Source organism: Bos indicus x Bos taurus, chromosome 5 (genome assembly GCF_003369695.1).
Source record: "Bos indicus x Bos taurus breed Angus x Brahman F1 hybrid chromosome 5, Bos_hybrid_MaternalHap_v2.0, whole genome shotgun sequence".
Taxonomy (NCBI): Eukaryota; Metazoa; Chordata; class Mammalia; order Artiodactyla; family Bovidae; genus Bos; species Bos indicus x Bos taurus.
Window position 1 is genome coordinate 709,879 of NC_040080.1, and position 24,689 is coordinate 734,567.

Sequence of the window (24,689 nt, forward strand, 5' to 3'; positions counted from 1 at the left end):
CTTTGGAACCCATGGGGCCAGCCGGCACGCCTGGAGGAGGGCCCTCTTCTGCCCCTTTGCTGGCCAGGCGGGGGCCCCACTCCTGGGCCCAGCAGACAGCTCTGCACATGGCTCAGGTGGGCCCACCACTCGTCCAGGGCTTGGCTCTCTGACGGCACTGGGGCAAGTAGGGAGGATTCCCCACCTCCAATTCTGTGCAGCCCCAGAGCCCCTTCCCACCCAGCCACCCGCAGGGAATAGCCCAGGCACCAGCAACACTGGCACTTAGCCTCCCTCTCCCCCAACAGGAAATATTTTCAACAGCTTCTGCCAGCAGCCCCCTGCGTCCATGCCCAGGTCCGTCCTGGGGGCCCTGGGGCTCTCCACCGCCATGAAGTGCTCCCCACCCGACGGCTGCTCCCTGCTCCTGCGCGTCAATGCCTCCCTCACGCTCCATGGTGACTGTGACGGGGTCACTCCTGGGTCATGGTGGGGGTGCTCAGGGCTCCTTTTCTTCCCATGACAACCTGTCAGCAGGCTGGGGTGGGGCAGAGAGACCCTGCTCACTGCCTTCACAGGGGACAGCATGGTCTGACAGCCCGCGGCCCCTCTCTCCACAGAGAGCCTTCAGGGCCTGGAGGTCTGCTCCACGAGCCTGGACACCCAGGAGACGCAGTGCCAGACTGTGCAGGTCCCCAGGGCCTCCCACCGGCAGGCCGGGCAGCAGGTGAGGCCAGTGTCTGACCTGGACCTGCCGGTCCAGCCCCAAGCCTGTGCCCGGCAGCACAGCTGTCCCCTGGCCAGTTCTCGCCGCCCTCCCCGCTCCACAGCCCATCCTGGCCCACGGCTGAGGCGCCCCTCCTCCCCTACCCCAGACTCTGGGTTCCAGCTGTGCGAGGTGGAGCTGGCCTGGCCGGGGGTGGGGGGTCGACACCCAGGTCCACAGCTCACCCCGTCTCTGCCCAGCTCCAGGTGCGCTTTGACTGCTTCAAGGTGGGCGTGGCCCAGAGCCTCTACGTCACCCTGAGGACTGTCCCCCACTTCTGCGGGGTCCAGCTGGGCCAGCAATACCACACGGAAGGTAGGGACCAGGGAGCTGGCGTGGGCACTGCCCTCCAGCCTCCTGGAGGGAGCGGTGACTGCCCTGGGGCAGGAGTCACCCAGGCAGCGGGTAGGCCATGAGGGACAGGTCCCAGCAAGTGCATTTGCTTAATTCTGGGTTGCTGTCTCCCTGGAGGGGTGGGCTTCTGGAAACCACACCTGCAGAGGCCCGGGTGCCCCTGGGGCAGAGCGGGCTGGGCCCAACACTTCCCTTGTCATTCCAGACTGCAGAGAGGAGGACGTGGGGAAGAATGTGCCTGACTGCTTCGGTGAGGTCCCTCCCCAGGTGGGACCCCGGCCCCGTTGCCCCTGGGAAGACCCTTGGGTGGTGGTGGGCACCCACAAGCCTCCTACCGGGCTCTTCTGCCCTCCTCACGTGGGAACTCACGATGGGTCCTCAGGCAGGCAACTTCCAAGATGCCTGGGTCTGGCAGGAGTCACCACATGCAGGCTGTCAGGACAGCTGGAGCCCTGTGCCTGGTGACCTCTGGCCACAGCGTGACCCCTCCTGCCCTCCTACAGCTCAGAAGCTCTCCTACTGGGTAGACCGCAGCCGCAAGGTCATTCTAGTACAGGTGCCAGAGTCGGGGGGCCCTGACTACTACGTGAGGCTCTGTCTGAAGCGGTTCATCTGCGAGGACGCGGGCGCCCCAGTGCGGGTGAGCCTCAGCCCCGCCCACTCCTGTCCTCCCCTGCCGCCCCGCCCACAGCTCCAGCCCCGCCCCCTGTCCTCCCCTGCCGCCCCGCCCACAGCCCCGCCCCGCCCAGCAGACCCCGCCCTCCCTCTGTCCTCCCCTGCCGCCCCGCCCACGCGCCTTCCCTCCGATGCAGGTAATAGGGAACAGGGTCTCCCGGAGGGTCTCTCTACCCTACAGCCAAGAGTTGTCGTGCCTGTGCCTTGAGGTCAGTAAGGGTGCGGGCTTGACACCCGAGAGTGGACAAGAGGATGGGCCGACTCTGTGCTGATCCCAGCCCGTTCCGCAGGTCTGGTCGGCAACCCCTGATGCGGTGCGAATCCAGACCTGCCCTTTCAAAAATGGTGAGTGCCCTGCGGTGCCCGGGAGAGCGAGGAGGGAGGGGTGGGAGATGGTGAGTCAGGGGTCCCCAAGGGTGGGGGCTCCTGGTCCAGCGCGCGGGGCTGACACAAGAGGGGCTGAGAGTAGCGGGGAGGCCCAGCCTCAGCGCCTGAGACGGCTTCAGGCAGTAGGTAGTCAGCGCTGTGTTCTGGGCAAGCCCTCCAGGTGGTGGAAGCCCTGCGTGGATGCAAGCGTCCATGTCAGCCAGACACAAGCACACACGGGCGCCATGGCCTGGCCACCTGGGAGACCTCGGGGGATCCTCCCCGAGGATTAGGGGTGCTCATCAGGGCACACAAGCGAACTGGCTGGGGCCTAGGCCGAGAACCACGGGAGAAGACACCTGCCCGGGACCCAGCCTGCCTGTCACTGAGCAGGTGCTGGGTCCGGTGGTCTGTCAGCAGCTGGGACAGTGTCCCTCTGACTCCAGCCCTGGGGGAGGGTCCCTGCAGACACGGAGAGCCTCTGGGACGCCATCCGCTACCACCCGGGGAGCCAGGCGCTGAGCTGGGAACCCGCCTGCCCCATGAGAGGCCGTGTGAGTCTGTGCTGGCAGCCAGGGCCAGGGGCCCACTGCCTCGAGCTGAAGCACTCAGGCCGGCCGGCGCGCGGCAGGGTGAGTGTCCCCCAGGCAGGGATGGGGGCGGGGATGTTCGGCCAGGGCCCTGACGTGAGCTCCCCCCAGGTGCAGTACCCGCTGGTGGACACACAGCCCCAGCTCTGCCTGAAGGTGAGTGGGCCAGACCACAACCTGCCTCGTGCCCTCCCGGGGCTTGCGGAGGGATCTGAGGAGCCAGACAAGGGACCCACGGCATTGGGGCAGGGGACCCACGGCCAAATGTCTCCCTCTGCCTTGCCCAGCCCCAGGGTCCAGCCACCTAGCAGCCCCTCTAACCCCTCCTGGGCCAACAGTGGGGGGCGGGGGTTTGTAACCAATCTCAGAGGGCCGTGGAGGCCCGCCTGAGGGACATACCCTGTCCCTCGGCCTCCCGGCAGTTCTCCACGAGCCTGGGTTTCCAAGTGAGGTGCCCTTTCAAGCAGCCGCGGTTCCCAGGTGAGCCCTCCAGGGGACAGGGCCTCGAGGGGAAGGGGGCCTCCAAGGGGCGGGGCCCCCAAGGGGGCGGGGCCCTCTGAGGGGCGGGACCCCAACAAGGGGCGGGGCCCTCCAGGGGCGGTCCCTCAGGAGCCGGCCCTCCAGAGGGCAGGCGGGAGGCTGGTCAGGGGCCCTTGCAGTGTGACCATAGCAAAAACGGTCAGCAGTGGGTGGGTGCTGGGCCTCACCCCTGCCCCCCACAGCCTGGAAGATGGCCGTCCAGCCCGCACCCGCTCCCGGCCGCCTCCGGGTGGCCTTCTTCTCGTCCGGCCCCGCCCGGTTCCAGGTGCGCCTGTGTCACCAGGGGAAGACGTGGCCCCCCGCCTGCCGTCGACTGCTCCAGGCCACCCCCGTCCCTGCGGCCTCTGTGAGCCAGGTGGGGCGGGCACCGTCCTGGAGACCTGGGGATGGGGCTGACCCCCGACTTTCCTGCAGTCAGAGCTAGTCCCCACAAGGGCGGAGGGTGGCGAGCACCACAGTGACCTGGAGGAGCCTGGTCTGCGCCCCCACGGCCTGTGACCGACCCCTCCCGCACCAGGGTGACTCCGCAGAGGACCCTGCAGTGGCCTTTGTGGACATTCCTGGGGACGAGGCCTGTGCACCCAGCACCTGCATCCAGGTAGGTGTACCGGCCTGCCCAGCCTCCGCCCACCTCCCAGGAGCTGCCCAGGGCCCTGGGCTGCTCTGGGGGTCCCTTCAGCCCCACAGCCTCTCCAGATGGTGCTTCTGGGGAATGAGGGGGCATGCAAGGTGGGCTGCAGGCTGTGCTGACCTGCTCTCTCTGCCCTGCCCCCACCCACAGGGCAGGAGGACCGATGTCCAGTTCTCCGTTCCCCAGCAGCTCTGCAACCTCCAGTGTGGTGAGTGAACAGGCCAGGCCTCAGCGGGTACGGGGGCTGGGAGGACAGGCACTCAGGGGCTGCCAGGGACCAAGGCTGGACCCCAGACTGGCCCCTAGCAGCCCCATCTCCCACTGTCAGGATGGCGGGGACACACTGCACAGGAGGTGGAGGACAGAGGGGCCACCGCCTCAGCGCCAGGCCAGGCTTCTGAGCCTTGACTTGGGTAAGCAAGGCCCCTCCAGGGCCTCACACCGGGTCAGGGGTGTTGCGTCCTCCTCCCTGAGTGTTCACCACCCTGGCCTGGGCTCTGGTTCCAACTGCCCAGGAACTCGAAGTCCCCGGCCCACCTGTCGCCCACCCAGGAGTCCCAGACTCCTGGACCTCAGACTTGGCAGGATGTAGAGGGACCCCTAAACCTATGGGGCCTCGGTGTGGCCCAGGGGCTGACTGCTGCCTGAGGCCCGGGGGTAGCGGGGCAGTGAGGACACAAGGGCAGTGGAGTGAGGAGCGAGCACACTCCCCTTCAAGTGCAAACCTTTCCCCGTGCTGAAATGCAGAAAGACGGGTGTCTGGGCATCCAGGGCTGTCACCATCCCGTCCACTGATGGGCAACTGGGCAGGTCTCGAATGGCCTCTGAGTGCAGCGGAGTCTCAGCAATGCCAGGGTGCCCCGGTCCCGCCCACCTCCCCTGGCAAATGCTCCAGGGCCTGCATCCGCTTCTCCCCTTACCCCACCACCACACCCCCCCACCTCCCCACCCCAGCAGGTCGAAGGGGCGATGGTCACCCCTAAGAGCCTTGTGTCTGGACCGGGGCTCCAATATTTGCCAGTCAGATGGCATGGTGGGTGGCCTGGGGCCATGACTGGAGCCCCAGTGCCACGCTGGGTGAGTCCCAGGGTCCTGTGAACGGTGAGAGCACCTGGGCCCAGCTGGAGTCGGGGAACCTGGGAGGATACTGCTCCTGGGGTCAGGGTAAACTCCCCTGAAGATGGACGTTTGCCTGCTGACCGGGCACTGGCTTGGCAGGACTGGGCAAGGGACCCTGAGAGGGTGGGGTCTCATCTCCCTCTCCTTCTTTCCACCTCATAGTCAGAGGTGGGCTGGGGGTATGTGAAAAGTGAACGTTAAAGCGTTTAGTCGCTCGGTCGTGTCTGACTCTTTGCGACCCCACGGACTGCCGCATGCCAGGCTCCTCTGTCCATGGGATTCTCCAGGCCGGGATACTGGAGTGGGCTGTCATTCCCTTCTCCAGGGGATCTTCCTGACCCAGGGATCGAACCCAGGTCTCCTGCATTGCAGGTGGACTCTTTACCCTCTGAGTCACCAGATGGTTGGGGGAGGGGGTGTCTATGCCCCCACACAAGGCTGCCTGAGCCAGCCCCCCATTCCTCTCTCCCCAGCTGCCACCCAGGAGACAGCAGCCTGAGGCCAAGTGTCTCACCAAGAAGACACGGGTGCCAGGTCCGACTGTGGGGATGCAGCAAGGGGCCAGCCCATGTCTGGACACCCCAGGCCTCTGTCACGAAGGCTAGGCCTCAGGGCATGCACTGGGGGTCCTCATCTGGCCCCAGACTAGGGGCCTGTGTACCTCTCGGGTCTCCAAAGGCCTGCAGCTACTCGGGCCTTTGGACGATGTCGGGACTTTGGGTCAGACGAAGGACCTCCAGCCCCTCCTGAACCCTGAGTGGGGCCAACAGAACGGCTCCATGGGCAGCCCCTTCCCCAGATGGCCCAGCCCCTGACGCGCCTGTCCCAGTCTGGTCCAGGCTCCCTCTGGACCACCTGGGGTCAGGGCCAGCATCCCTGGCCCTGAGCACGAGGTTCTCTGGAGTACAGGGTGTGACCCCACCCTTCCTGGAACTGACCAGGTCTGGGGGGCCAGGTCACCCACACATGGGCTGGGGTCCACACCCTGGGTGCCCCCTGGGGCCCAGAATAGGCCTTCACCGACCCCCACCCTTCAAAGACTCTGCTAAGAACCTGAGCGCCCACCACCCGAGCACCCACCCTGCATCCTCGCCCCCAGAGCTGGACCACCTTCCACTCCCCAGGCCCCTAGCCAGGACAGCGCGGTGAGGGACGGCCACTCCGTTGGCCTCAGGGGCCAGCTGCCAGGATGAGCCATTCTCAGACATTTCGCACCCCCTGAGGTCAGCACGCGCCACCTGTGCTCAAGAGCCACAAGCCGCCCTTGGCCTGCCAGCGTCATTTCTGTGTCCCAGGCCAGTGGTCGCCCAGCAGTCGGCCGGCTGGGCCTGCCCTCACGGGACCCTCCTGCCAGCTCACAAGGACCACCGGGCCGCCCCTGCTGGGCTGCTGTCTGGCGTCACTTTCATCTAACACGGGGCACACGCGGGCACGCCGGGGCTGGCCCCGCCCCTGGGCCTACGTTGGGCTGTGTCTGCGCATGTGCACCTACCTCCCCGCCCCTGGGCCTACGTTGGGCTGCGTCTGCGCATGCACACCTACCTCCAGGCCCGGCCTGGGCTGTGCCTGGTTAGCCGAACACAGGCCCCTGGACGTCTCGCCATCGTTCCCTTAGTGGAAGCTGCTGCCCCGAGCCGACGAGAGGGGTCGGTGGAGGCCACATGCCCCCTCGCTGAGAAACTCTTGTCTGCCTGGCTCGCCGCTTCCCTTGAGGACAGGGAAGGGGTTGGCAGGGCCAGGGAGCACTCGTGGGGACTGGGGGACCACAGGGCCGCGTGTCCCCCGTGAGGCAGGGTGGGGGGGGGTGTCCAGTGACTGCAGCTGGACCCCTGCCTGCGATTTGAGAGGGGCTGTCTCGCCCCCAGCCCCCGGGTCCTGTCCCCCCACTTCGGCCAGGCCTGGCCCCCAGCGGGCTGTGCTCTGGGCTCACGCGAGTACTCCTGCGGTACTCTGGAGACCCCTGTCCGCCCCAAGTGCCCCCTCCCCATCAAGGCACAGAGGGAGGTGGGGACCAAGGTCCCCACGCCACAAGTTCCGGCTTCTCACGCCTGGCCCATCTCGGGGTCCCTGCCTGTGCACAGAGACTGCAGCCCTGATCCAGGGCCTCCCTCAGAAGGAATCCTTGACCTCCTGGAGGGGGTGGGGGAGGTGGGTGCTGCGAACTGACCAGATGCAGGCTCCCCCAGGACTTCACAGCAGCCCTGGGATCCCACAGTGGGGAACCGGAAGCCCAGACAAGGGGAACAACTGCTGTCCTCTCCAGGACTAAGGACCTGCCTGGCCACAGGGCTGGGGTGGGGAGGGGTGCTCCAGGGTCCCAGCTGCCCCGCTGTCCAGTATATGCTGCCCCCGCGTGGTGGTGGGCACTCAGCGCAGGGCTCTGAGCTGGGCCTTCCATGCGCACTTGGAGCCCCATGGCCCGGGTGCCCACATGGCCCACTGCTGTGGCCAGTGAGAGGCCACTCCTTCAGCAGGGCCTCCCCTCCCCAGCCTGGCCACACCTCTGCAGGAGAGTACCAATGTGCTCAGGCCCCAGAGCAAGGGATGATGGGTTCCCTCCCCACCAGCGCCCCCCCCACCCCCCAGAGCTCACAGGTAAACTGGGTTCGTGTGCCTCACCCATTCATCCCCTCATCCCCCTAGCAGTCCCTGAGCACCCGCTGGGCGCCGCCCTCTCCCAGCACTAGGAGCACACACCGGCCCTGGGGCCGCGGACCACATCTGCTCTGCCCTGAACTGCGTGGCCCCAGGTCAGGATTCTCAGCCCTAAAGCCCGGGCAAACAGAGCCATCAGTCACCTACCTAGAGCTGACCTCTGCCTGGGGAAGACAGCTCACAAACAGCTGAAACTGTCACTTACGTGAATGCCCAGTGTGAGAAGGCGGAGGCCGAGAAAGCAAACAGGAAGTGTGTGTGTGTGGGGGGGGTGCCACTTAGAGCAAGGTGGTCCCCAGTATGACCAAAGAAATGGGTGATACCTCGAAGTTGTTAGGATTCAATGTTCTTGGTGGTTCGAGGGGCGTCCTAATGGTAACTTGTGTAGAGGGAGTGGGCTGCTGTTGTGAGCTGGGTTCTGCAGTGAGGAGTGTGGAGCGGCTTGTCTTTGCCCGCTCTCTGCGCCCGGAGGTCAAGCCGAGGCCAGGGTTTGGGTGTACAGCTGGAGTCGCCAGAGGAAGGGGGGCAGCTGGGCAAGCAGGGCTGGGCGCTGAGTCCTGGCAGCGGGGCCTCCGGACAGCAGTGCCCACGGTTCGAGGGCATCTCTGGAGGCAGGTGTGCACCCACGCCGCCAGCCCCCAGCAACAGGTGCCCCCTTACCCCTCTTCTGGTCCGAGCGTGAAGGGCGGTTGTTCCTGAAGAACCTTCATGAGTACAGCTTCCAGTAAGATTTTGATGATTTTAATTCTTTTAAAATGGTTGCTTACTACGTTGAAACGACTGACCCTTTTTTTTCTAAAACTCTTCATTTGCACGTTTAAACATATTTTTCCACGCTTCCCTGGGCGCCATTGACACAGCCTCGGGATAGCGGCAGGCTGCGAGGTGCGAGGACCGTCCAGTGAGCGCGGACCGAGGGGAGGTGGGACCTGGGAGACGCCAGGGACTCATGACTGCTGTGGGGTAGGGATACTGAGGGCCCGTCTGGCCCTAGGGCGTGTGCGCAGCCGTGACCCCTGGGGAGGGCGTGTGCCCAGCCGTTGGGAAAGAGGCGCTGGGGTGACGCAGCTCACCGGGTGGGTGCACCTGCCTCTCCAACGGGAAGTGGCACCTGGCGCCTTGGGCGAGCGGCCCCTGCAGCTCCGACCTGCGCGGATGCCCACGGCGCTCCCAGCCCTCGAGCCCCAGAAGCGTCTGGGGCTCAGCCGCCGGGCGGACCAGGGGTGGGGGGCAGAGTCGGCCGCCACTGATACCCCCAACCTCAAGTTCTGGTTTCCGCCGGGGGGTGGGGGGGCGCTGGCGGCTTGCAGGGGAGCAGGTGGGGAGGGGAGCAGCTGCGGGGCGGCCTTCGGGACGAGGCTGGGGTTTGGCCGGCCCTGGAAGGCGAGCGGAAAGGGCCGCGGCTGCTGCGGGAAGCGGGCCGCGAGGCCTCCGGGAGCCAGGCGGGGTCTCAGGAGGGTCTGCGGAGTCTCGCGGCGCCTCTGCGCCGAGCCCGCGTCTCCCGCCGCCCCCGGAGCGCGTTGGCTTTTCCTGAGCGGAGAGTGTACGAGGACGCCTCCCTCGCCTTGGGCTGCAAGTGTCTGTCACGCCTCTGACCCTCCCGGGAGGGACCGCAGGACACGCGATCAGCTCCCGGGCGCGCGCGCCAGGCTGTGCGTCCTGAGGCCCGAGCGTGCCGCAGTGCCCTCGCCCGCGGGAGAACGCGTGCCAAGAAAACCCCGGCGCGCGTAAACACTGCCTGAAACATATGTTTTAAAAATATCTTGTATGTCTCACTTTGACTCTTAAATGGTAAAATTGACATTTTGATTTAATTTTTATTTTATATTGGAGTGTAGTTCATTTACAATGTTGTGTTAGCTTCAGGTGTACCGCAAAATGTTATTTATCCTCCCCCCCCAATTAAAATTGACTTTTTGATTTTGGTGTACAGTTTTCTGAATTTTAACACATTTGGATAGCTGTCACTGTCACAGGACACACACAGTTATATCACCCCCAAATTGCCCCTGCCGTAACTGGGGCACACTTCTCTCCACCCGTAACCCCTGGCAACCACTGATGTTCTCCATGGATGGACTCAGGCAGAAGACAACTGGGGCTGGTCTCTCTTACTCTGTAACACCTTGGAGATTCATCTGGGACGTTGTGTGAGTCACAGCTTGTTTCTTTTGTGATGCAGTTGTATTCCATGGCGTAGATCACCACAGTTCACCCACTGAAAGATGTCTGGGTTGTTTTCAGCTGTTACAAATACAGCCTCTAGCCATGGTCGGGTACAGGTTTCCGTGTGAATACACATTTCCATTTCTCTAGGTTAAATGCCTGGGCAGGGTTGCTGTGTCTGGCAGTAAGTACACAGTCACCTGCGTAAGAAACTGAGAAAGCACGTCCCGGAGTGGCCACGTGGCTCTGCCTCACAGCATCAGCACTCGAGTGTTCAGTTGCCTCACATCCTCGACAGCACTTGGTATTGTCAGTATTTCTTCCTTGCTCTTGTTTAGTTGCTCAGTCATGCCCAACTCTTTGCAACCTCATGGACTGCAGCTCTCTGTCGATGGAATTCTGCCGTTTCCTTCTTCGGGGGCTCTTCCCAACCCAGGGATCCAACCCGAGTCTTCTGCATTGGTAGGTGGATTCTTTACCACTGAGCCATCAGGGAAACCCATTTCTTCTTTAGTTTTCTGCTGTCATTTCCTCGACAGGTTTTCCCAGCCCCGCAGCCTCTCTTCTTTCTTCAGGGACTCCAGCAGCACAAATCCAGCCCGTCTGTCACGGCCCTGGCGGTCCCTGAGACTGTTCATTCCTTAACATCTCTGACTATTTCTTAGACTAATTTCTACTGATATATCAAGTTCAATGATTCCTTCCTCTGTCATCTCCACTCTGCTAGCGAAACCACCCAGTAAGTTTTGTTTTGTCTCACTTATTGAATTTTTCAGTTCCAAAATTTCCATTTGCCTCTTTGTATCTTTCTATTTCTTTGCTGAGTCATTCTGTTAATATTTTGTCAAGGCTGTTTGCAGTTTCTGGTTAAAAGCTGGTTTAGGGTCCCAATCAGATAATCCAAATTATCTGTGGCAGCCCATCATCTGCATCTATTGTCTTTCCTTGTGTGAGTTGGGATTTTGCATTCTTTGGACACAGGTGACTTCAGCTTCTGCCCCCGACGTGTGAGTGTTGTGGGTCTCCCCCCGCCCGTGGAGAGTGCTGGTTTCCTATGGGCTCTGGTTCCAGTGTTTGCTGATATTCAGAGTTTGCTGTTCTAATCAGGCCTGTCCGCGTGTGCATGCCTCGTGCTTAGCCTGAGACCTGGGTGGAGGTCTGCTGGTCGGATCAGTTTTCCAGTCATTTTGTACGTTAATTAGGGTCAGATCCACGCACACTTGGGCTAGTAGCAAGAGCAGGAGTTCAAGACTTTAAAGCTTCTGGTGTCATTTCCCTAAATGTCTTCCTCTCCGTTGTTTTCCTGGTACTTTCCACTTACCTGAAGGTTCCCTTTTCCTTCACCAGAAACCATCCATTTCTGCATTTGTGACGCATTTGGGGCCAAATAGCAAGAGGTCAGAGAGGAAGAAAGCTGCTAATGAGTGAGTTCAGCAAGGTTCCAGCCCCCAAAATCAACATACAAAATCCAACCGCATTTCCATGGATTAGCAATGAACAAGCCAAAGAGGAAATTGAGAAAACAATTTCATTTACAATAGCATCAGAAAAAAATGAAATGGATAGGAGTAAGTTTAACAAAAGGAGGCAAGACTTGTACACGTAAATCTCATAGCATTTCTAAAAGAGATTAAAGAGGTCTAGATAAGCAGGGAGACGGTCAGTGTTCATGGGAGTGGTTGTTCAGTCGCAAAGTCATGTCTGACTCTGCGACCTCACGAACTGCAGCACGCCAGCCTTCCCTGTCCTTCACTGTCTCCCAGAGTTTGTGGGGGAAAACTCAACATTGATAAAATACCAATACTCCCCAAATGGATTAACAGATTGAATGCAATCCCTGGGCTTCTCAGGTGGGTTAGGGTTAGGGTTAGTGCTAGTGGTAAAGAATCTGTCTGCCAACGCAGATGTGGGTTCAATCCCTGAGTTGGGAAGATCCCCTGGAGGAGGGCATGACAACCCTCTCCAGGATTCCTGCCTGGGAAATCCCATGGACGGAGACGTGGACTGGTGGGTACAGTCCCTGGGGTCACAGAAGAGCCAGACGTGACTGAGCACACACACCTCCAACCCCTATCAAAATGTAAGCAGGTTTAAGGGGGCCAGAAATTAATAATCTGACCATAAAAGTGTGTGGAAACGTAGAGGACACAAAATAGCCAAAACAGTTTTTTCAGGGAACAAGTTTGGAGAATTTACCGTTTCCAACTGTAAAACTTACAATAAAGCTACAGCAGTAAAGCAGCGTGTTTTGGGTAAGAGTTGACACACAGGTCAGTGGAACAGGGTTGAAAGTCCAGAGGTAAGCCCATGGATTCACGATCAAATGACTCATGGCAAAGGTTCCACAGTTTTCAGTTGTTCAGTAAATGGTGCCATGACAAGTGGATATCCACACGCTGACAGAGGAGTTTGGACCTCACCTCACACCATACACAAAAATTAACTTGAAATGAGCCATAAACCTAAATGAAAGAGCTAAAGCTATAAAGCCTTTAAAAAGTCAGAGAAAATCTCTGCGCCCCTGAGCTATGCGTAGTGTTCCGGTATGGCACTTAAGACAGAATCCAGTGGGAAACAGATTGGGCTTGGTCAGAAGGAAATGTTTTGTGTTTCAAACACCAGCAGTGAGACCAAACTGGGGTAAGTGTCCACAAGTCATATATATATGTAAAAGAACACTCCGAACAAGACAAACACCCACCTACAATTGTCCTGTATGTTTATATAAAGAACACTCAACTCAAAATAAGACAATCATTCACTTAACATTGTTCTGCATATTTTACCACAATTCACAAACATATATGGGCTTCCCTGTGGCTCAGCTGGTAAAGAATCCGCCTACAATGCTGGCGACCGGGGCTCCTCCCTGGGTTGGGAAGATGCCCCGAAGGGAAAGGCTACCCACTCCAATATTCCGGCCTGAAAAATTCCATGGACTGTATAGTCCATGGGGTCGAAAAGAATTGGACACGACTCAGTGACTTTCATTCATTTCCCAAACATACATAAAAATTTTAAAGAACAGTAAGAAAAGCAGCCCAAGTGAAAAACAGGCAGAGTGGGTATCTTCTTTGGTGAAATGTCTAATCAAATGTGAGAAGATGCTCAACATCATTAGTTATTGGGAAAATTCAGATTGAAACCAAATGCAAAACAGTGTCACACCCGCTAGGAGGGTAACCAAAATGAAAGATGATAACAAGCATTGACAAGGTCATGCTCATGACAAGGGAAGGTCATGACAAGGTCAAGGTCATGACAAGGGAACACTGGAAACCTCGTATATTGTTGGTGTGGACACAAAGTGTAGAGCCAGTTTCTTCAAAAGTTACACGCAGATGACCCAGCAGTCCCATTCCGAATCATCTACCTAAGAGAGACGACAACGGATGTGCACATGGAGACGTGTACATGCGTGTTCACAAGAAGCTTATTCATAAGAGCTAACATGTGGGGGAAAACAACCAAACGTCTGTCAGCTACTGAATGGGTAAGCAAAATGGCTCCCTACGATGGCGTTTTCCAGTAGTCACGTATAGATGTGAGAGTGGACCATGAACAAGACCGAGAGCCAAAGAACTGATGCTGTCAAACTGTGGTGTTGGAGAAGACTCTACAAAGTCCCTTGGACATCAAGGAGATCCAACCAGTCCATCCTAAAGGAATCAGTCCTGAATATTCATTGGAAGGACTGATGCTGAAGCTCCAATCCTTTGGCCACCTGATGCGAAGAGCCGACTCTTGGAAAAGACCCTGATGCTGGGAAAGGTTGGAGGCGGGAGGAGAAGGGGACGGCAGAGGATGAGATGGCTGGATGGCATCACCGACTCGGTGGACATGAGTCTGAGCAAGCTCTGGGAGTTGGCGATGGACAGGGAGGCCTGGCGTGCTGCAGTCCATGGGGTCTCAGAGTTGGATGCAACTGAACAACAGTACCATCACCATGGAATGTTGTTACGGGGATGAACTGTGGACCCATTACATCAGGAATGAGCTTCAAAACGCGTGTGCTTGGGAAAAGCAGCCAGACAGCAGACACTACAAGGTGTAGACTCTGTTTATGTGAAATGTCCAAAAAAGGCAAGTCTCTGAGGACAGGAAGCAGGAGCATGGCCACTGGGGGCTGGGGTGGGGGACGCGTGACTGCTCACGAGGACAGGAGGTCGTCAAACCTGCTAAAATTGGACCGTGTGGTGGAGGCTGCACGGAAATTTCACTAAAACCATTGAATTGTGGGCGGCTCATTGAAGTTGTTGAAAGTGGGTGGACTTCATGGTATGTAAATTATACCTCGATAAAGCTGTTTTAAAAATACTTTTCACAGATTTTATTAGATTTCCGTTTAACTCTATGACAAATGTTTAAAGTGGCTCAGAATATTTTTAACATGAGGGATTTGACTTATTATTAAAAATGCAGAGAGCTGAAAGGAAATGGCTGACGTGGACCTGCCTCTGGGGCCCCTGGTGGAGGACTCCCCATCCCCTTCGCCCCCATGAGTCCTGGAGGGAGCAGGCCCTCGGGAGGTGGGGGACCCCCTGCACCTTTGGGGACCGAGGGGAGGCTGGGGTGCTGTCTAAGGGAGTGGGCGCCTAGGTGGAAGTGGCTCCAGTGAGACGGCTGGTCGCTTGGTTAGCCAGGACAGCCTGGTGGCTGTGCAGAGAAAGGCCTGGAGTTGGCACGGGGCCAGAGTGGGCCTGGATGGGCACACCTGAGAGAGGGGGCGCTGGGAGTCAGGCACCACCCGGAGGACCCCAGTAGGGACACCCGAGGGCGGGCAGCATGGGCTGTCCGGGCGGAGATTGACGTGGCGCCAAGGGGCTCAGCCAGCCCCACAAGTCCCTCAACCCTGGCCCTCCCTGAGACCCCCACCGCCGGGCCGGGACTCCTCCTCTTGGAGCCCCAGTGTTCCTAGGGAAGGGAGCACTGCAGAGCAGCCCCCACCCACCCACCCGGCCATGCACACCGAGTAACCAGGCCCTGCTTCCCGCACCCGGCAGACCTTCAGCCCTCAGGCCCTCCCACCGCAGCTCCTTCCTGCCCAGCAGAGCCGGGAAGCCCAGCAGGGCCACCTCTGGCAGGGAACCCGGACTTCTGGCTGCAGTGTCAGCGGACCTCTGGGCCAGGGTCTTGGAGGCGCTGCCACAGCAGGGCTGTGGCCGCAGCCCCAGGCTGGCCGCCTCCCCCCAGAGCCTGCACACACCGTCTCCTGGCCCCCAGCTCATTTGCCCGTTAGCGCCAGTGGCCGCAGGCCACAGCCAGGCATGGGGGTCAGGTGCCCGGCAGACGATGCAGCCGACCACGCATGACAAGGATGGGACCAAGTGGCCTGTGCGGGGAGTCCTGCGGAGCCTGCTCCGAGTTCCCAGGCACTCCTGCGCCCCCGCCCCAGTCTCAGGACAGTCACATCAGGACGGGATGGGCCCCCCAGGCACTCGGCTCAGGGCTGCTCTGGACCGAGGGGCCTTGTTGTGGGGGGCAGGGGGGCACCCGGGCACCTGGGAGGGTCCTCCTTGGGTTTGACCGGCCTTCCGCTTCCTGCTCCATCGGGACCTGGCCACCTCCCCTCTCGGTCCTCCAGGAGGATCCGGAGCCCCCCCACCCAACTCTAGCCCCAGAGTCCACCGGGCTCGCCCACCCTGCTGAGGGACCCCGCCTCGGAGCGGCTCGCCCACCTCCCCGCGGCTCTCGACGCCTCTCCCTCCTCAGATCTCGGGGAAGCCCCCCCTTCCCAAGACCCTGCTGCCCTCGTGGCTCCTGGACCCCCTCTGGGGCTGAAGGCGGTTCCTGCGCAAGAGCCAGCACGCATGTGAGCTCTAACAGGGGTACACGCTGTGGCCACTCGGCCACCACGCAGCTGGCAGCTGGGGGGTGGGAGGGCCCGGGGGCAGGAGCCTCATGCCGCTACCCCCTGCCTCCCCCGTCACCAGCTTCCGACCCCCCGGCCCACCCGCCCCCACAGGTGCTGAGTCACAGGGGCTCCCCCTCGGGCTGCGAGGGTGTCGGAACAGAGGGTGAGTCACAGAGGCAGCCGGGCGCGTGGCGGGAGGACAGCCGGAGTCCTGGGTGCACAGGGATGCACGCACACACAGCAGCCCTGCTGGGTCACAGCGCATGCACACCAGCACCCAGACACACACAGGCCACACAGATTTACACACCCACTGACACCCCCAGGCACACACAGCCTGTCTGTGCCCAGGGGGTCCCCCGGGAGCTTCCTGGAGGGGAAACTGAGGGGGCTGCTGGCCGACTTGCACAGGGACCCCACAGCAGCCTCTTCCCTGCTCCAGGGCAGCCCGGGGTCCGGGGCGCCTCCTCTGGTCCTTGGCGAGGGGGCGCCTGCTGGGAAAGGTGCTGGGCCGGCCTTGGCCGGGGAGTCTCAGCAGCCAACACGCCTGGGGTTTGCGGGCCAGCGTCCTGACCTCTCAGCGGGGAGAGCTGAGGCCGGCGGAGCTCTCTCGGAGGAAGGCCCGCGTGCCTGGGGCTCTGCTCAGGCCTCGGGGCCCCGAGGCCCCACCTCCCCCCTCTGCCCCTTCCCACCTCCCTGCTGAACCCCTCCCTGAGGACCCCTCCCCCTCTCAGCCCCTCCCTGAGACGCCCCTCCCCCCTCAGCCCCTCCCTGAGACCCCACCTCCCCCCTCAGCCCCTCCCCCCTCAGCCCCACCTCTCCTCTCAGCCCCTCCCTGAGACCCCCCCAGCCCCTCCCCCTGAGGCCCCTTCCCTCCTCAGCCCCTCCCTGAGACCCCACCTCGCCCCTCAGCCCCTCCCCCTGAGGCCCCCTCCCCCCTCAGCCCCTCCCTGAGGCCCCCCTCCCCCCTCAGCCCCTCCCCCTGAGGCCCCACCTCCCCAGCCCCGCCCCTGAGGCCCCACGTCTCCCTCAGTCTCTCCCTTGAAACACCCACTCCTCCCTCAGCCCCTCCCTGAGACCCCACCTCGCCCCTCAGCCCCTCCCCCTGAGGCCCCCTCCCCCCTCAGCCCCTCCCCCCGAGACCCCACCTCGCCCCTCAGCCCCTCCCCCCTCAGCCCCACCTCCCCCTCAGCCCCTCTCCTGAGACCCCCACCCCCCCAGCCCCTCCCCCTGAGGCCCCTTCCCTCCTCAGCCCCTCTCCTGAGACACCCCCTCCTCCCTCAGCCCCTCCCCACCTCTCCCCTCAGGCCCTCCCTGAGGCCCCCTCCCCCCTCAGCCCCTCTCCACCTCCCCCCTCAGCCCCTCCCTGAGACACCCCCTTCCCCTCTCGCCCCTCAGGCCCTCCCTGAGGCCCCACCTCCCCCCTCAGCCTTCCCACCACGCAGCCCACCCAGGAGGAGCAGGTTGTTGGGGAATCCAGGCCGCGGGCGAGCGGAGGCCCCAGGGGTGTGTTGCTGGTGGAGGCTCGGCTGCCCCCCAGGTCTGCCGTCCCCCAGCCCACGGGCTCCCCCGCCTGTCGCGGCCCCCCTACCTCTCCGCTTTCTGCAGAACTGCCAGGGCTGACATCTCTCAGGCTCGGTCTGAAGCCCACCCAACAGAAGGGCTGACACTGACCCCGAGAACCCCACTGCCTCGTCTCGGTCACAGCCTGAATCCATCATACCCACCGGTCTGGGTCATGGGCCCCGGGCTCAGGGGCGTCTGGTTCCCTCCAGAGGGAAAGGACCTTTGGGCTGGCTCCGGGCTGGGGAGTGGGGGGCCTGGGGTGAGCAGGAGCCAGCGACAGGGAGGCTTGGGAGGCTTGGGGCAACTCCGAGGGAGGCTCCGGGGCGAGCTGTGGACTCTACCCCACACCCTCCCCTCAGATAGGCCATGCCAAGACAGGAGCCCCAGTCCAGGCTTCTCCAGGCCCCGCCCACGCGGTGAGGAAGGGGTGGGCTTACCCGGGTGTCAGGAGCCCCTGCCCCGCCTGGCCCAGGGCTGGAGCCTCCCGGCCCTCCCGGTCACGGGCCCCAGGACCCAGGGCATCTGGGCCCCAGGACCCAGGGCATCTGCGGCCCAGAGAGGAGCCGCCGCCTGACACCAGCGTCTGGCTTCTCGTCTTCAGGGTCCTACCCCTTCCCCACAGCCCAGGCTCGGGTGGGGCCCGGGGGCCACAGGGGGCGGGACAGACGGCCCTCCTCGCCCTCCTGCCAATGAGCCGGCTCAGGCTCCTGAGGGCCGGGTGTGCGGGGACATGTGAAGGCCCCGGACCAGGTGTCCGTCTTCCCGGCAGGTGTGCAGGCCCAGTGCCATCAGAGCTCCCTGCCCACCAGAGGCCTGGGCCTCGGATCAGGGCAAGCAGCCTCCGGCAGGAGGGCCCAGAGGCCAGGTTGGAGCCGGCTCACCTTCCCGAGCTCAGTGTTGGGGGGCAGGGGGTCCCCGAGTGGGGGGGGTCCCTGAGCTCAGTGTGGGGGGGTGGGGTCCCGCTCTCGGGCACCTCCCTGGTGCATTCAGAGCTGAAGGTAGGTGACCTGACCCCCTAAAGCCTTTACTCATTCATCAGAGCACCGACCCCCATCTCACTGTACCTGGCAAGCAGCGGGGGTCTGTCTCCCTGGAAAGGGCGTCCTTGCAGGGACCAAGCCAGGGGGAGGGCCGCGACCAGTGCTGGAGGGGTACACTCTGCCTGCCCCCACCCGACAGGCCTGACTGCCGGGAACCCTTGGGGGCTGGGGCGGGGGTGGGGTGTCTGTTGTGTAATCCAAGCTCGGTTTTGCCAAGGCTGCCTGGAAAGGCGGCCAGCCTGGAAGTCACGAGCCAGAGGCCCGGGCAGAGCCCCCCCCCCACCCCACCGCCTCACAGAGACCTCTGTAGGGGGACAGACCCATGAAACACCCCAGGCTGGCATGTCATCGGCTAGGCCTCTGCACCCCCAGCCACAGCCGTGAGTCAGGAATGAACTGGGCCCAGCGAGCTCCTGTCCCTCCCTGTGCACTGGGGCCAGCTCCTGGCCTGGCCAACCCCACCCCTGGTGCCCACCCGGGACCCCAGGCAGCCCGCACCCCAACACTGCTCCCTCACTCCACCCCCCACCTCGGGGCTGGTGAGCACGCCTGTGTGGGGCTGTCCCCTCCCAGCTGCGGTGCTCGTGAGGGTCAGGCAGGCGGGCGGCCCTCTCGCTGCTGCCTGTCCAGCCTCCGTGCCGCTTCAGGGGCTGCCCAGCCTCTCCCTTCGAGTTTCCTTCTGCGCTTTGTGCAGCATGGGGGTTCCACTGGCCAGGGTCTGGACGCCCAGAGGGCCTGCCTGGGACCACTTCCCTTTTCTAAGAAGCTGGGGCACCAAAGCCACGCCAAGGTTTCGTTTCAGGGGCTGCGGTGGAGGAAAGAAACTTAGTGAGGCCCGGCCAGCTGCGGTGGGTGGGTTTCGACCTGCCGTCCGGACTCGCCCCTGGAAGCTGAGCCAGCGCCCACCGGGGGTGGGTGGGGGCATGGCATGCTGGGCTTCCATGCTTCCCAAGGGAAGCCCCCGAGGGCGAGCTGTGAGCAGGTGGTTCTAAGGGAGGCCGAGTACTAAACTGGCTGAGATGTTAAAGCCGAGTGGAGATGGGGGACCAGCCTGGTGGAGCAGAGCCTCTGGACAGGGCAGCCTCTGGAGCAGGGCCGCAGGGAGAAGCCCACGAGCTGGCAGCCTGGGGGGCCGGGCAGGGGTGGGGTCCTGCCCTCTGCGCTCTTCAGGCATCCTATCCCCACTGCTCCAGCCCCAGGCTGTGCACACCACCCACGGTGCCAGCAGCCTCAAGGGGGGCTGGGGGTCCTGCCCGCAGGAACAGCCTCATCCTGGTCCCCAGAGGCCCTGGGTCAGAGGAGCCCCTTCTCCCTGCCCCCCGTCCCAGGCCCGACGGACAGGCCTAGTTCTGACCAGTAGGACAAACCCCACCCCTACAGGGGACCTGCACACGCCAGGGGCACAGGCCGGCCTGGCAAGTGGGCCCCTGATTCTGGGAGCCTCTTTGCCTTCTCAGCTGGCTACAGCACCTGAAGACTAGATGGGGGGTGCCTCCCACTCCCCATGGCTGGACTGGGCCCCATGCCCGGCAGATGGACTAATGGAGCATGGGGTGTAAATGGATGGGGTGCCCAAGACCAGCCCAGCACCCTCCGCTGCAAGTGGAGACCAGCAACATGGTGACACGGGGTCACTGTCACCAGAGTGGGGGTGCCTGTCCTCCACCCTGAGTGTCCTGTTCCTGGGAGGGGCTTGGGAGGATGTGGGCAGTCTCCAGGGCACCCACCCACATTGGGTGGCTGGCCCCCCAGGATGCCTGGCCTCAGGAGCAGCCCCTGGGGAGACCCCCGGCCCCACACATGCCACGAAAAGCCGCTGAGTCCCTGAATGGCCCAGCTAGGAGCCCCCACCCCTGCCCACCAGAAAGGTTTTCCAGCTTCACTTTCTACAACCTCTCACTTCTGCTCTAACCTTTGACCCTTGAACGCTTCCGGCCCAGGTCTGTTCCCAGGACCTTCCAGCAGGCCTGTGAGCTGGACACCCAGGCCTGCGCTCTGGGCTCCGGGCCGTGTGCCTGGCCCCACTGGCCTGTCTGGACGGCTTCCTTACTGTCCCCCTGGTGCCCCACTCACTACCCCGTCAGAGGATTCTCATGGAGGGGGCACGGGGCAGGGAATGCCAGACCGTCCACAGCTCCCCTGGCTCCACACTCTCGTGCACACATTCCCACCTGGACTTGGCCACGGCTCCCGCCCACCACCTCACCCTGCACCTGTCAGGCCAAGACCCAACTACGGCCACCTGCATTCTCTGCATTTGGAAGTCTCCGTCTCCTGGCAAACTTTTACCCATCCTTCAGAACCCCTTCCAGCCTCTTGGGCCCACTGCCAGACAAGGCTCCAGATTAGGGCTGGCAATGACCCTCCCGCCACCCAGACCCAGCTCCTCTCTCAGGGGCCCTGAGGGCACAGCATGTTACCCACTCCCCAGGACGCAGCAGGTCAGAGAAAGGGGGTGGCAGGGAGGCCAACGCTGGGAGGTAAGCGCCTGAGCCCCTCACCCTGCCGCGTTCTCCAGGAAAAAAGTGAAGGGTGTTACGCAGGGCCTAGAGGCCCCTTCTCCCCAAACCTCTTCCCCTCTTACCCTAGACTAGCCCAGAAAACACAAAACATCTGTTTAATACAAAACAATTTAATTGAAATACCTGTATAAAAAAATATGATTTCCAGACATCCCACTTTTGAACTGAAAGAAGCCCCCATCCACAGTGCCTACGCACACCGGGATCACACACACACAGCTGCTGAAATAAATTAAAGGCTTGAGACTCTGCCCCCCACCCCCAACCTCCAGAGCCAACAAGCAGACTGTACAATGTCAATAATTTAAAACCCACCACCTAGGCGCAGGGCTTCGAGGTGGCAGGGTCACCCATGTCCCTTAAATTAGCCGCTGTACCAGCCCACCTTCTGACAGACACAGGAAGGACTGGGGCCTGGGGTCCACCCGCACAGCCACCCCTCTCCTCCGCCCACAGGCCGTAAGGAGGTAGGGCTGCTGGGAGGGAGGAACCGTAACAAATAAATTAAACAATAAATAGCCCTCCTCGGGGTCACACCATAAATAAGACGCCTGCACGCGCACGCGCATCGGGTGGGCGGGCGGCAAGGCCTGAACGCTGCATTGCTTGTGCACAGTCGCGCCCAGACGAACACCGAGACGTTGGGGGGGGGGGGGGGGTCACGAGGGGCCCTGTGCCCAGGTGAGATGAGGCCACAGGACTCAGGAGTGCTCCTGGTCCAACACGTCAGACGCGGAAGCGCCCGGGCGGTCAGGACCCGCTCTGGAGTGGCACAGGAGAGGGACGGTCTCGGGTCAAGCGCCGGTGGTGGGCAGGTAGGACCTGGCTTGGTCCGGAGTGTCTTTGGACAGACAGAGCTTGAGAAAACCAAGTCCCGTGAGAGCAGCGTTCGAAAAGGCACTCAAAGCAAAGGAAACGGGTTGGTGCCAAAGGCAAAGGTCACCAGGGGTCAGAGATCACTGCTTTCGAAAAGGAGCAGATAGCCTGGTCAGGGCAGGCCCTGCTCACAAGCTCTCACTGCTGGAGGTGGTGCTGGCCCCGTCGTCGGTATCCAGGGCACAGAGCCGCAGGTCGCAGCTCTCTGGGGTGCCCCCCTCGGCCCCCAGCATCCAGGGGTGGGCAGAGATCTGGTCCAGCGAGGGCCGCTCCGAGGGCCGCAGAGACAGACACCACTGAATGAGCTGCTGGCACTCTGAGGAGGAGGAGAGCATCAGCATGAGGCCTGCCGCGCCCCCCACCCCCGCGGCCGGCCCAGCGCCCCCACACACCTGGGGAGACCCTCCTTCGGAAGAAGAGGCGGCCCCGGAGAATCTCCTCGTCCTGCTCGAAAGGAATGTCCCCGCACACCATGTCGTAGAGCAGCACACCCAGGGACCACACGGTGGCCGAGCGCCCGTGGTAGCGGTGGTAGCGGATCCACTCCGGGGGGCTGTACACGCGGGTGCCTGCAGTACACGCGGGACTTAGCACGCCCGCCCCGGGGCAGCGGCCGGCAAGGCAGACAAACGCAGCGCCCGCACTCCCGGCGGATCCTCTCCCAGGCGGAGCCAGAGGACTGAGCAGCCGCGACATCCGGCCCCTCCTCGCCCTGGAAAAACCCCGGCGGGCGGGGCCTCCCGGGCGCCCCGCCCCCCCAGCTGGCCCGGCGCGGGCGGCGGGTCACGTGAGCTCGGGCTCGGGTTTCACAACAAACAGATGTGAGGTGAGGATACGGGAGGGGCGGGGAGCCCCGGCTTCCCCGGCTCCGCAATGCGGGCATTTCTGCGCTGCGCCCCCACGCTTCGCGCGCGCGCGCGCGGAGACAAGGCTCACGGCGGCGCCGGGCTCCAGGCTGGGCCAAGGGAGTCCAGAGCCCACCCCGCGCCCCCACCCACCGGACACAACGGCCCGAGAGCCCACTCTGGCCATGCTCGCGAGCGAGCCGGCGCAGCGCGCGGCCCCAACAGTCGCCAGCCCCTCGGCCCTCCCCGAGAAGAGGGCGCTCACCGTCGAAGTCGGTGTAGACCGTGTCGCGGAGCAGAGCGCCCGAGCCGAAGTCGATGAGCTTGAGCTCGCCCGAGCGCAGGTCCACCAGCAGGTTCTCGTCCTTGATGTCGCGGTGCACGACCCCGCAGCTGTGGCAGTGGCGCACGGCAGCCAGCACCTGCGCGAAGAAGCGGCGCGCCAGGGCCTCGTCGAGGGCGCCGCGCTCCGTGATGAAGTCAAACAGGTCCTGCGCCGGCTCGGGCCGCTCCAGCACCAGCAGGAAGCCGTCGGGCCGCTCGAACCAGTCCAGCAGGCGGATGACCCCGCGCGCGCCGCCAGCCGCGCCCACCTTGCGGAGCAGCACCACCTCCAGCGGTACAACCACGCCGGCCTAGGGGACACGGCGGTCAGCGCGCTCCACCTGGTTCCCGTGCCCCTCATTTCGTGCGGCGCCCCCCGCTCCGCCCGGCGCCCCCGCCTGTGCTTACGATGCTGCCCCACTCGGTCACCCGCTCCTTCACCACGTGCTTCACGGCCACCTGGGGAGAGGGGACCAGTGGTCAGGCCCGCGAGGACGCAACGACGCGCGCGGGTCGACAATCCCGGGTGCCCGGCGGCCAGACTCACCGGGAGCCCGTCAGCGATACGGCTGCCAGCGTAGACCGTGCCGAAGCCGCCGCTGCCCAGCACGGCGCCCACCTGATACACCTTCTCGAAGCTCTCCTTTTCCGCCTTGGCTATGGGGAACCCACAAGCAGGGTTGGGGCGGCTGAGGAACCCGGCCCCCGGTCTCCCCCGGACCCGAATGTGCCCCAGACCCCGGCCCCCCGACCCTAGTGCGCCCCAGGTCCCCGGCCCGCCGACCCTAGTGCGCTCCAGACCCCGCCGCCGCATACCTGGCTGCAGGATCTTCACCGGGAGGTGGTCCACGCCGCCCGGCCCGCACAGGTGTGCCAGGGAGCCGAACTTGGAGAGCAGCATCGCGGGCGGCGGCCGAGCGCGGGCCTCGGCTCCAGGTTTCCGCGCCGCCTTTCGCCCGGCCCGGCTCCCCGCGCGGCGGCGGACGCGGGAGGGCGGCCTCCCGGGACCGCGCGGAGCCCCGACCAGGAGAGCGGTAGGGCGCGCCGGCCCCCGAGCTCGGGCGAGGCCGCCCGCGCGGCGCAGTGCCCGGCAAAGCCCCGCGTGGACCGCGCGGACGCGCCGCAGGCCGAGCCGTTCACACGCGCCGGCCGCCGCGCCCTGGGGTTTTGGGCCGCGGCCGCGCGTATCCCTCCGCGGGGGCGGGCCAAACTGGGCCTCGCCCCCTCCGCCCGAGCGGCGGCGCGCCTTCCGGGTTGGGCGGGGCGGACCGAGGGCGCGGCTAGCCGGCTGGGACTAGCTGGCGGGAGCGAGGCCGCGGAGGCGCACTGCGCGGTGGGGCGACTCACTCCTCCGCGCGCACACGGGTACCCGCGCCCGCGCAGCTCCCGCGCTCGGGGCGGGGCCGCGGGAGCCAATGGGAGCCCGCATTTGCGAAGGGCACGGGGCCTAGCCAATGGCGACACCCGGGCGGGGCGGGGCCGCGGGAGCCAACGGGAGCCCGCGTTTGCGAAGGGCACGGGGCCTAGCCAATGGCGACACCCGGGCGGGGCGCGGCCAGAGCCCCGCCCCAGGCCGTGCTGGGAAGGTCACCGGCGAGGCCGGCCAGGCGCCGGTGGCCTCGCGGGGAATGTAGCGGCTGGGCTGCGAGGAGCCGCGGGAGTCGGGAGTCAGCTTCCGGTACCCCGGGCTGTGCTCGTGCCCCCTGGGCAGGCAGCGCCCCCGGACTCGAAACCCCCGCCTGGGGTGAGGCACTGTCCTGCCCACCCCGGGCCACAGTCCCCACAAGGCCTGACCGCACACCTGCAGCCCAAGGGCCTTCC

The 24,689-nt window shown here is 63.5% G+C and overlaps 2 protein-coding genes and 1 long non-coding RNA gene across 3 annotated transcripts; 2 read left to right on the plus strand and 1 right to left on the minus strand.

Annotated features, from left to right (window-relative positions):
- Positions 1–293: 293 nt before the first annotated feature.
- Positions 294–3,620, plus strand: IL17REL (interleukin 17 receptor E like). The gene is made up of 10 exons (XM_027543376.1): positions 294–437; positions 600–706; positions 946–1,060; positions 1,603–1,739; positions 1,912–1,983; positions 2,065–2,119; positions 2,609–2,772; positions 2,842–2,886; positions 3,153–3,205; positions 3,515–3,620. Exons 1-10 carry the CDS (start codon positions 329–331, stop codon positions 3,618–3,620), a joined length of 963 nt encoding a protein of 320 aa, XP_027399177.1. The 5' UTR covers positions 294–328.
- Positions 3,621–3,783: 163 nt separating this feature from the next.
- On the plus strand, positions 3,784–8,975 carry LOC113892084. The gene is made up of 4 exons (XR_003510962.1): positions 3,784–3,868; positions 4,052–4,109; positions 4,230–4,314; positions 5,494–8,975. It is a non-coding gene; the product is annotated as an uncharacterized LOC113892084 (long non-coding RNA).
- Positions 8,976–20,915: 11,940 nt separating this feature from the next.
- Positions 20,916–24,003, minus strand: PIM3 (Pim-3 proto-oncogene, serine/threonine kinase). Its single transcript, XM_027540462.1, has 6 exons — positions 23,685–24,003; positions 23,416–23,525; positions 23,277–23,327; positions 22,810–23,179; positions 22,092–22,268; positions 20,916–22,015 (listed from the first exon to the last, which is right to left on the minus strand). Exons 1-6 carry the CDS (start codon positions 23,767–23,769, stop codon positions 21,828–21,830), a joined length of 981 nt encoding a protein of 326 aa, XP_027396263.1. The 5' UTR covers positions 23,770–24,003; the 3' UTR covers positions 20,916–21,827.
- Between the last annotated feature and the right edge of the window lie 686 nt (positions 24,004–24,689).